A 12,557-nucleotide genomic window follows, 5' to 3' on the forward strand; every position below is an offset into this window, starting at 1 on the left:
TCAAATATATGTTCCACAGCCCAACTATCTGAACACTTCTTATTGCGTAATCTTATAATTTCTATGAATGTTATTTCAGTGTTTATATTTTTCTAATCATTGACTTATTTCCTATTATGTAACATTGATTCAAGCCCTTATTATTCTTATCACAACTAGTACACCGTCATTAGACTACCAATTTGTACTTTTCACTTATTATTATGTTTAGTTATGTAATCTATCCCACTGTTATCAATGACTCATAAACTGCCTTTATTGGTTTAATAATTTCGTATTTGCACATAAATATTACTGCATATTAGAGTAAAGCCTGATGAGGATCTAATCGAAAACAATATTGTTCGCTTATTTATGTTGTTCTGAATACAAATATATGCTTAATAGCCTATATGAAGCTGAGGTGAAAGTATAAAATACAATGGATTCATGTATTTTGTAAATTTTATCATTTTTCCTCTGTTTGGATACAGTTTTTATTAACCAATAAAGTAGCATACAAAATTTCTAGATGGTGAAAGGACCACTTTAATCCAAGACTTTTAATGTGTTTATATATATCTTACTGTTCTTGAATATTACCAATTCACTAGTATAAATAAATTATCTTTCCAATGTATTCTGAATCTTAAAACCAATCCACTTGAAGTTCTTTAATTTGAACTATTGGAACTTAAACATTTTGATCAAATTTAAACATCTTACTATAGGTTCTGGGTTCGAATCTTTCGAGCCGGGATCGTGGATAGGCACTGCTGAGGAGTACCACAGTAGGACGAAATGGCCGTCCAGTGCTTCCAGGTTTTCCATGGTGGTCTAGCTTCAACTGACTCATGATCTCAACTTTATAAAAAAATAGTAAAAAAATCTCCACAAAACTCCTTCTGATTAGGTTTATTGTGTGAAGCAACTGTATTTACACATAACTAAGATAAAATAACTCATTTCTTTAGATGAATGCCTACCCAGTTGTCTACATTTTCATAAAAAATGATTGAAGTTAAGTTACCTAATTACAACTGATGATTGAGTTTTCAGTATAGATTTTTGTATCCATTCATTGATAGATAATATTTTCCATCATTCAGAAACTCATTTATAATTAAATATACATCATGTTTGATGATGATACATCTTTAAAAAAAAACTACATATGAAGTTTGATATTTTTTGTTCTTTAAGAGTCTCACCCTTTATATCACTAACTTCAAATAACTTTACATAACCGGTAAAAAATGATTTAATAATATGACATATTTTATACATAAACAAGTGTAATAGTTTTGTCAAGGAATGCTTTTGATGATGAATAAAGATGATTTTCATTAAAAAAATGATTTATATAGTTGTATCGAATGATAAATGATGATTTCACCAACGTCAAATCATTGATTTATAAAAGAAACAACTTACGACTTTTTACATAATTCCAATATTGATCTTAGATTTTACCTTCATGTATATTGTCTTATTTGAAGGTCATGTCTTTGATAAATCAATAAATATTAGTTGTGCTAATCTTTCTTGATTCTACTTTTCACCATGAACAACAATGTATGTTCCGATTGTAAAGTATAGGCAGTGAGAACACAAACATAATAAAGACAACACGAATATAATACTAAGATAAAGTGATATTTGAAGATATCCTAACTAAATACTAGAAGTAAAATAACTACAATTATCTACTCTGTAAGCAAAGATGGATAGTGGCTGGCAGTGGAATCCAGGACGCAAGTTTGGGACTCGTCAGCTGGATGTACCTGCATCTCAGAGTTGATGTTCACTCTGGGACTCGAACCCAGTACCTTTCGCTTCAATCACCATCGCGTTATCTACTTAGCTATTGAGTCCTGATAGCCACTTGCAAAAGGTACTGCGTTCAAGTGCCAGAGTGAACATCGACTCTGAGATGCAGGTACATCCAGCCGACGTGTCCCAAATAGGACGAAACGCGCATCCTGGATTCCACTACTAGCCACTACCCATCTTTGCTTACAATGCTTGTGAACTAAGGCTATATCGAGGCAACACGCACAGTATGCACATATGCCAATTAGAGACTGATCAGTTGCAGTCCTAAACATCAATGGGAAGATTCAAACAAACAATACTAAGTGAACTTATTCACCAACTCTGTTTTTTATCATGTTATTATTAGCTGCTATATGATAAGTTACATAAATTGACTTAAGTAAAATGACTTGTGTTGCAGTTATTATGGTCATAATCAAATTGACGGAGTTTCATTACGATCAACAAAACTTTATGAAATGAAAAATAATCAAATCATTAAGATGTAAACCAGGTAGTGACTTATTAAGGCACTGTCATCAAAATGAAACAATAAATCACAATATACAATTCTTAACTAACCTTAATGAAAAGCGATAGACTTATCTGTAATTTAAAAAAATAGTTTCTTTTGGAAAATTAAATTGTAAATCCATTGCTCTGGTATATTTGAATTGTAGTTAACAATATAAAATAAGATATTGTCAAGGATATTAAATCAAAGTGAATACATATCATTAGAGACTGATCAGTTGCTACCTTTAATGTAATCAACGAAGAATTCAAACTGCTAAACTTAGAAAAAACGATTATAGTTTATTAGCTAATTCTATGATACGTTTGAATTGATTCAATTAAAAATCTAAACAAAAAGCGAATTGTTTATCAAATAACCATTATTTATTTAAAAGACAACATTAAAATGCATTTTTGATAGAGGTTTTACAGATAACCATTGGCTTGAATATATCCATAGTAACTTCTGGATTACATAAGTTACAATCCAACAGGCAGCATTGTAGTGAACAGGAGCACGACTGGAGACTGTCGAATGTATTTCAGTACAGCATTACAGAATATCTCATTAAAATATGAGAACCATATAGTGAACAGTTAATTTACAAAATAACAATCAATTGTCTCAATTTGATTGTTTCTTCAGCAAATATCCCTCCATAGTCTCCGATTATAACTGTTCATGCATTTTTGTACCAATTGCATGCCGTTCCCGTTCTCTTCTTATCGATTTTCTACTGAAATACATTCAATGCCCGACAATCACCATATACTACTTATGTGAATATAAGTAGACCACATCACATCATCAGTTACTTCATGATAGCGGATACACCTTGATGATACTGTTCATTGACACAAAAACCCAAGTGAAAGAATTCCATCGGACTACCTCCAACCACTTAAAATTACAACCAAAATTCTAGAATATCTGTTGAGTGAAGAAAAAAGGGTGATAATTCACTAAATTTATCATTAAAGTATAATTATATCAATGTATTAATTAGGAATTATTTAATCTAAAATTAATTAAAGCTTAAATTTTAATTAAATAAGTCACTGAAGTAGTAATAAATGAAAATTGATTCTGTATACAACATATACTTAGTATAACGTTTCTTAAGAATAGGCAGTTATTTACAAGAGTTTAAAATAAAGCGGACATAATATCATTACGTGTAAGATTTTAAATGGTACATTTCAAAATCAATGGATCATAACTTTTGAAAACTTTTAAGAATATAATTGAACACAATGAAGTGATAACTGAAAACAAGAAAAAACATAGATGACCTCTAGTAGAAGAATTATTTCTATATATAATCAAAGATGTATAGTTAATCAATAGCGTCTTATCTCTGGTATACATAGTTTTAAATGAGTCAATAATATACAGTCTTATAAATCTTTATTTTCTTAATAAGTCCATATATATTCATATACGACTTATTTTTTTATGCTTAATCTTTTATAATGATCGGAATAAAACAATCGGATGTTTTAATCATAAAATGTAATTTGCAAAATGAAATGCAATATTATGTTAAAACACTTGTACATAAAGCTTTGAAACGATTTGAAGATGAAAGAGAAATTGCTACTTATATAAAACTTAAATTTGATTCACATTATCATAATTATTGGCAATGTATTGTTGGAAAACACTTTGATTGGTAAGTTAATCTAATAATATAATTATACATTCTTATAGTTCATTAGAATTTGAACTATCACGATACATACTTTTACGTGCAATGGATACATTTATTCTATTATTTAGATAATAATTGAATCAATCTATAAAAAACACAAAGTATTGATATTTTGATCAAATACACTTACATTTGTACCCTTTGAAAATCATTTTACTCTGAGAATTTTCTTTTCAAGTTACTAAGGCTTTGTACTTTATAATTCCTGTCACATGTTGTTTTATTGATTTCGTTGTAAATTTGTAACACATTCTGCTTTGCAAATTGATTGAAAATACATATTCTGTTATATTTTACTTATGTTGTTTTGAAAAGAGAAAGAGCAAAGATTTAAACAAAATGGCAATCACTCATTTCATTTCGTTTGGTTCTCGTCAGCTGCTTACAACCTGTGATATTTAAATCATTATTATGTAATGGGTTTTGAATTATTTACATGAAAGAGTTTAGTTGGAAGTTATGTTGACAGCACATTAATACAGTATAGTAAGGGTGTAAATAAATTTAATAAACTGAATATTGTAAATTATACCTTATGTAGAAGAATATTCTACAACATTGGTTATAACATAAGTTCAAACGGTCAGAAACAAGTGATTACAAAATGAGTAAACGTTGATAAGAATTAAATGAGTGAGGCTCAGTTAAAAAATGAAATTACTAATCTGGAACATAGTCGAAATACAAACTCAATGATGGAGTAAATTCAAGAAAGAGTTTTTTAGTAAATGTTTCTAGATGAAACGAAGGAATATTTGTCATTAATGCAAGGAAAGATTAATAACCATCTCCTTTTGAACACATGGATCAGGTTTTTAACGCCTGATAGCAACGGCTTCAGCAAAACTTCAGAAGACTGGAGTTTAGCTATTTATTAATCACCTTGAAAGATTGCAAAGTATAGACCTGATGTCGTGTATCCGAGAGATGTTTGATGATTGCACTGTTTAAAGTCGTTCTTCCTCTTGTTCTAAGGCTTTTCGGAACATGCTTAAAAAATCTAAGATATGGCCTGGTTTCTTTTTGGCCAATGTAGCTACTTTGGCAGGTACACGTAATTTTATAAACACAGTTGGCGGTAAGGGTTGTTTATCAACCTTTGATTGGGTTATTGAACATAATGCTTTATGAAGAATTAATAGTTTGGCTGCTGGGTCATTTTGTAAAGATAGCATTTGTATACAAATTTAAGTAACGAACATGGTATATTTGAACACATTTTACTATTCGATGGTTAGAACATTTATATGATTTATGTTAATAAAAGTCCTCAGTTGAATTTTTAAAGTTTTAAGCAAATTACAAGCTACTGAAATCATTATCATTCTTCATAAAAATCCATTCTCCATTTCTAAAAGCAGCTATAATTTTGGAGCTGTGATATTTTCTGCATACACAACTATTGACTTTTGTAGTATAGAGTTTATGCAAAACTAATTTTTGGTGGATAACCCCTAACAGTAAAAATTCGTAAAATAAGATTCTTCAAATTTCTCGTTGGTTTAACGTTGTGATCATACAAAATTGTTGTATGACTTGTGATAAATTCATAGTGTTTCAAAAAAAAACAAAATAAGTTACTGCCTACTGACAAATTATTTAGTAGACACCTTTTGTGTTTAAAATTAGGTGGAACATTCTCATATCTGTTAATAATCGTCAGCAAGTATGCATCACTCGTCAAATTATTATGGCTTAATAATATTCTTATTGGTAGAACCTCAATTACGCTTTATCAGAAATTAATTCAAACGTTTTTTTACAATGTGACACTTTCGAAATGAGATCAACCATTATCTGGACCTCATTAACTCAAAACTGATTGTTGTTCTAGTAGATTGTGTTATGTCTTTAGCTTATACGATTACCGGTAAAATACGATTGCCAAATTTAGATACGCGAACTTATACGACCAACAAATGACGCATACACCTGAACGAACGTCCTAGAGTTCCGATTGGTCCTTTTCCCACTTGGTCCTGGCTGTTAAGTCCAGAACACCATTCTCAGCCTCCACGATGTGAATCATATATTTCAAATACACTTGGTTTACATACAAGCCAATTAGACCACATCACACCATAAATAAGAAACAATATTTGTACGAGATCAAGCCAAAAGTGGACGTGATTATGGGAGACTGTAATTAATAAACTGAACCAAACTTGAGAATAGTAAATCGTATAATAATAATCTATAGGTCAAAATGAAGCTTTAATTAGACTTACTTACTTACGCCTGTTTCCCCTCGTGGAGGAGCATAGGCCGCACACCAGTATTCTCCATCCAACTCTGTCCATGGCAATCCTTGCCAGTTCTTTACAGTTGTTATTCATTCTTTTCATATCTGCTTCTATTTCCCGGCGTAATGTGTTCTTTAGCCTTCATCTTTTCCGCTTCGCTTCCGGATTTCAAGTTAGTGCTTGCCTTGTAATGCAGTTTGGTGATTTCCTCAATGTATGTCCAATCCACTTCCAACGTCTTTTCCTAATTTCCTCTTCATCTGGAAGCTGGTTTATTCTCTCCCATAAAACGCTGTTGCTGATGGTATCCGGCCAGTGAATGTTGAGTATTTCGTGTAAACAACTGTTTATAAATAGTTGTACCTTCTCGACGATGGATGTAGTAGTTCTATATGTTTCAGCTCCGTACAGTAGGATTGTCTTGACGTTCGTATTGAAGATTCTCACTTTGAAGTTATTTGACAGTTGTTTTGAGTTGCATATGTTCTTCAATTGTAGAAATGCTTCCCTTGCTTTGCCAATCCTCGCCTTTACATCTGCATCCGATCCTCCTTGTTTATCAACGATGCTTCCCAGTTACGTGGATGTTTCCACTTCTTCCAGAGTTTCCCCATCAAGTGTGATTGGGTTGGTGTTCTCCGTGTTGTATTTGAGAATCTTGCCTCTTCCTTTGTGTATGTTGAGGTCTATTGATGCAGAGGCTGCTGCTACATTTGCTGTCTTCATCTGTATTTGTTCGTGTGTATGAGAGAGGAGGGCTAGGTCATCTGTGAAGTCCAAATCGTCTAATTGGTTCTGAAATGTCTATTGTATTCCGTGCTTCTCCTCACATGTCGAAGTCTTCATATTACAGTCAATCACCAGAAGAAAGAGAAAGGAGGAGAGTAGACAGTCTTGTCTGTCAGTTGTTCTCCATGCATGACTTTGCACTGTAGTACATCATATGAGTTTTGGATAATGTTGACAATCTTTTCAGGAACTCCGTAGTGTCAAAGAAGTTTCCATAATAGTCTCCTGTCCACACTGTCAAACGCCTTCTCATAGTCGATGAAGTTGACGTATAGTGAGGAGTTCCACTCAACTGATTGTTCAACGATGATCCGTAGTGTTGCAATCTGGTCTGTGCACGACCTATCCTTACGGAATCCAGCCTGTTGATCCCGAAGTTGGGCGTCTACTGCGTCTTTTATCCGGTTCAGCAACACTCTGTTGAAAACTTTTTCTGGTACTGAAAACAAACTGGTGCCTCTGAAATTCTCACATTAGCTCAGATCTCCTTTCTTTAGTATCTTGATGAGGTATCCTTCTTTCCAGTCCGTCGGCACTTGCTCGTCTTCCCAAATCTTCTTGAATAGAAGGTGAAGCATATTTGCAGTTACTTCATTGTCTGACTTCAGTACTTCAGCTGGTATGTAGTCAGGTCCTGCCGCTTTCCCACTCTTGATTTGTCTGATGGCCATCTTGACTTCTTTTATCGTTGGTGGAGTGACAGATATAGAAGGTCAGTGTGTGCTGCTTCGATGTTCGGTGGGTTCAACGGGGCTGATCTATTCAGCAGTTCCTCGAAGTATTCTGCCCATCTTTCCTTCTGTTCTTGAATCTCTGTGATTGTCTTTCCCAATTTGTCCTTGACTGGTCTCTCAGGTTCACCATATCTCACTGCCAATTTCTTCGTTGTATCATATAGTTGTTTCATACTCCCTTCTCTTGCAGCTTTAATTAGAGGAATATGAAGATACATAGTTTAGTTACTTAATAATTATACAATAAAAATGTATGTGTAGAATTAGTCTATAAATAGATTTCAACAGTTACCGTTCATTATTCTCTTTGGGATGTAACAGATATCATAATTTTAGAGGCCAAAGTAATGATCTTCAAAGTTCAAAGTAGGTGTCATACTACTTAGTATGAACACTGAGGAAAAATATTTTAGCACGAACACACCTTTTAGCTTCAGTGAAACCTTAACTCAAATTTCGCCATTTAAATTATAGTTATCATGCAAAGAAATACAGTCAAACAGAGCCATCCAATATACAGTTATAATTACTACGGAAAAAATGTGGAAAATGATAAAGTCAATCAACGATTAAGAAAAGCAATGGTAATAGTTTAAGGCAATTAGAAAAGTTTAGGAGTGAATGGATATTAGCATAGCTAAGATATTAAAGGGTCAAAAGTTTCCTGACGTAATTAAACCAATATTGTGTTTGATTTTGATCACGAAAATACAAGGAATATAAAATGCAAGCGAACTCAACAATAAGGGAATTAGTTTTTTGTGGTTCATTGTTCTCTGAACTGAATGCTTTGGTCGTGGAGCTTTCATCATTCTCCTGAAAGGCATCATCAGCACAAATTTCAAGTAGAAGCGTAGTGTTCGAATTTCTCCACATATGACTCACAGTTTGTCCTTCCGACCTCGATCTTGAGTTATTATTCTTGACCTTTAACCTGTCATTGTTTACTTCCTTATTTTGATTGCATTGAGCGAATAGATTTATGCTTAACAACATATTTTCACTTCAACAACAAAATCTACCAACAAACGAAAAGAACACCGTTGGGATCACCAATATCAGGACTTATTGCAGAACCAGTGATTCAGAAACTGGAAGACATAATCTTACCAGCGATCAAACCAAAATTTCAAATTCTTTATGTGGGCGGCCCATTCGTCATCGTCATAAAGGGTGAGCTGGAAAACATCTACAATCTGATCAACAATGTCTTCGAAGACATAAAGTTCACAATGGAGCAAGAGTCAAACGACAAACTGTCATTCTTCAATGTATTGATCACCAGAACCAACACAGGAAAACTGGAGACTCACATACATCAGAAGCCGACGCAGCTGGTAAGATAGTGTCTTCCAGTTTCTGAATCACTGGTTCTGCAATAAGTCCTGATATTGGTGATCCCAACGGTGTTCTTTTCGTTTGTTGGTAGATTTTGTTGTTGAAGTGAAAATATGTTGTTAAGCATAAATCTATTCGCTCAATGCAATCAAAATAAGGAAGTAAACAATGACAGGTTAAAGGTCAAGAATAATAACTCAAGATCGAGGTCGGAAGGACAAACTGTGAGTCATATGTGGAGAAATTCGAACACTACGCTTCTACTTGAAATTTGTGCTGATGATGCCTTTCAGGAGAATGATGAAAGCTCCACGACCAAAGCATTCAGTTCAGAGAACAAAAAACTACCAAAATCATCCTGTGCTACAGATCTTCCTCACCATCTCAGGTATCGTTACTTTAGTGATTCAGTAGTCAGTAGAAAAATAGAGTAGGTAACATCATTCTGAAAAGAAACAATAAATGTCTCTTCCATAACACAATTTACTTATCGTGTCATTATTCTTTTTCCCCAAAAATGTATTTGGATTTACTTAATGGAACATAAATCACAAATTTCTGAGGCTATATTTAACCATGACAAAAATGGTTTATGATGTAATTTTCGATATATCGGTCACCCATATTACTACATTTGTGTACGTGGAACATATTAGCGTCATTAGTGTAATGTTTATTCTTTATAAATTTTGGGAAATAGTAGTTCGTTTATTTCACTGGACTGAAGTAGCTTTGCATGTGAACCACATAAACTAGATCAATTATAATTCTGTCCTTAACATATTTTTCTCGTGGTATGACCTCAGATGTGCATAAGATTAAGGTTAGAATAGAAAATATTTCTCTTAGTATTGGCAAAGTACACAATAGGTACTGAGTTTAAAACATTTATCTTTAAATGCAATGTAATACAATATTATGTGAATAAGCTTGTTAATTAAATGTTGGTAGCTTTGTGAACGAACTCGATCATAACGTTTTCTACTAATATTAAATGATACAGTTTGTACTGGATTATATTTATTCACATTATTTGGTAAACTGAACGGACAATAAAAAAAACTGTTTTGCGCTTGTCTGAGATAACTAACTATATAATCTAAGGACCAGTGACATCTATTACCTAGAAGTATATCGTCAGAGAAAAAGATATCTCATAAATATCCCCTGATGAACTGTTTGAGATACCCAATAAGCTAATGCTTTATATTTGTATGAATCGGTTTCATTGTAGTTACTAATCTCCAAGATATAGATTACCATATTGTTACTCAACTACTTCAAACTAAATTGTTCTTATAGAAATCTGTAGGTTTTTATTTCAACACCATGTAAGATTGTAAATTCTTACTGATGAGAAATTTTAGAAAGGTTTCAATTTTACTCTAAATGATATTGTTCACTGACAAGAATACATCTTCACTAATCACTCATTTATACAGTAAATGGATTTCGGTTGTCAGTAAACTAGATTTTCTGAATTGCTATAAAAAATTTATAGCACCCTTTTTTTCTCTCATTGTAATCCATGTTATTCAAAGAAAGTAACAGATTCCTGGTTGTCATTAAGGCTTAGTTGGATAGTAATTAGTTCAATTTTTGAAATTTGAAATGTTTCACATCAGTATCATGTGGTTAATATTCCTACAGTTACTATCATCATTATTATTACTGTTAAAACTATGATTATCGTTTTTCTTTATATTATGCAATAATACCAGTAGTGCTATTCATTATTTTATTGTATTACCGTGAGATTATATTAGTGCATGTTAAATATTATTTGTTATATTTGAAGGTTTTAGTTTTGAGTGGAATTCTGTACTAATTCTGTACTAATGACATAATTAACATCATCCTTAGTTACATTTTATTTTTAAGATAAGATATTTTACACCAATGATAACTTGAGACTCATTGACTCAAAGTATAAATACAGCATAGTATTTTATCGTTATAAAACAATATATATCACGGTATTAAGACAATAATGTCAGAACGAAAGGCTGTTATTAAAAATGCTGATATGGAGAGAACTGTACAAGATGATGCAGTGTATGTAGCATCAGCTGCGATGGATAAATATGATATTGAAAAAGATGTTGCTGCTTATATTAAAAAAGAGTTCGATCGTAAATACACTCCAAATTGGCATTGTGTAGTTGGGAAACATTTTGGAAGGTAAGTTTAAACTGTTCTATATGCTTACTTATTAGATTAAACACTGTTTGGATGTCCATTTTCATTTTTATGCTGAATGTAATAAATTCCGTGCAATATTCATACATTTAATAGATGGTTTTTAAAATAGAGTGATGTGTTCACAAGAAATAAATATTATCATTTTGATAAGCTCATGTTACAAACAATTGTATTTTGTATAAAATGACTTCTAAAACCTTTAAGAGGCTGCTGCCATATTAATACAAAATGTGTATTATGAAGTTTGCCAAAATTCTTTATCATCGGTTAGTTCAGTATCTGAGATCAGCAGTTACATAAACACACCCGGCCTTCAGATTCATTATGAAAGTCTTTTTTGATGGGAATCTTATTTCATATGTATAAAACTGAACAGAAAAGCTATGATTATCATGATCATAAGCAGAAACAGGGGAAGAAAGAATCTTAGATAACATTTCTAATCAGGGGAACAAATACGTCATTAGTTTCTCATTCCACATACAATAAAGCATAACGTACTTCATAAAAGAACTTTGTTAAGAATGAGACTCTCATGAATGTGGAACATTAATGTGCAAATATATGATTAATGAAGCAATGTCAGATATATTGTCTCTAGGATAATTGGAACTAAAATAAATGGTTCATAGTTTTAATTGACAAAATCCTTTTTTTTTACTAATTGTCATTGTTTGATTAATTAGAATAAGTTATTTTATAGATATCTAAATAATGTTAAATAGATTGAAAATGAAAACTTTATAACTAAACTATCAAGTTCAGAGAAATCTCAATCTTGTGATATAAATATTCTATATTATCTCATAATTTACTTCTTGTCATTCTCTCTTGTCAATCTCAATGAACAAACTTATATTTTTATAAACAAAAATGGATTGTGGCTAGCAGTGGAATCCAGGATGCGCGTTTCGTCCTATTCGCGACTCGTCAGCTGGATGTATCTGCATCTTAGAGTTGATGTTCACTCCGAAACTCGAGCCAGTACCGTTCGCTTTAAACGCCGTCACATTATCCACTTATCTACTGAGTCCTGTTAGCACCTGCTCGTGCAATGGGGTGAAATTTAAATTCACTTAGTGTTGTTTACTTGTATCTTCCCATTGTTAATTAGGACTGCAATTGATCAGTCTCTTGTTGACATATGTGCATCCTGTGAAGACTGCCTCGATACTGCCTGAAGTCACAAGCTTTTTAAGCAAAGATGGAAGCAGATATATATATATATA

At 32.4% G+C, this 12,557-nt stretch overlaps 2 protein-coding genes across 2 annotated transcripts; both read left to right on the forward strand.

The window, feature by feature from the left end:
- Positions 1–3,783: 3,783 nt before the first annotated feature.
- Positions 3,784–4,094, forward strand: Smp_095500 (putative dynein light chain; the record flags this gene model as incomplete). The annotated part of the gene is made up of 2 exons (XM_018794535.1): positions 3,784–3,983; positions 4,022–4,094. The coding sequence occupies 2 exons, from the start codon at positions 3,784–3,786 to the stop codon at positions 4,092–4,094; spliced, it is 273 nt and encodes a 90-aa protein (XP_018648938.1).
- A 7,022-nt stretch (positions 4,095–11,116) lies between these two features.
- Smp_174520 (putative cytoplasmic dynein light chain) lies at positions 11,117–11,569 on the forward strand (the record flags this gene model as incomplete). The annotated part of the gene is made up of 2 exons (XM_018794536.1): positions 11,117–11,307; positions 11,533–11,569. The coding sequence occupies 2 exons, from the start codon at positions 11,117–11,119 to the stop codon at positions 11,567–11,569; spliced, it is 228 nt and encodes a 75-aa protein (XP_018648939.1).
- Between the last annotated feature and the right edge of the window lie 988 nt (positions 11,570–12,557).

The sequence above is a fragment of the Schistosoma mansoni genome, chromosome 1 (assembly GCF_000237925.1).
Source record: "Schistosoma mansoni strain Puerto Rico chromosome 1, complete genome".
NCBI lineage: Eukaryota > Metazoa > Platyhelminthes > Trematoda > Strigeidida > Schistosomatidae > Schistosoma > Schistosoma mansoni.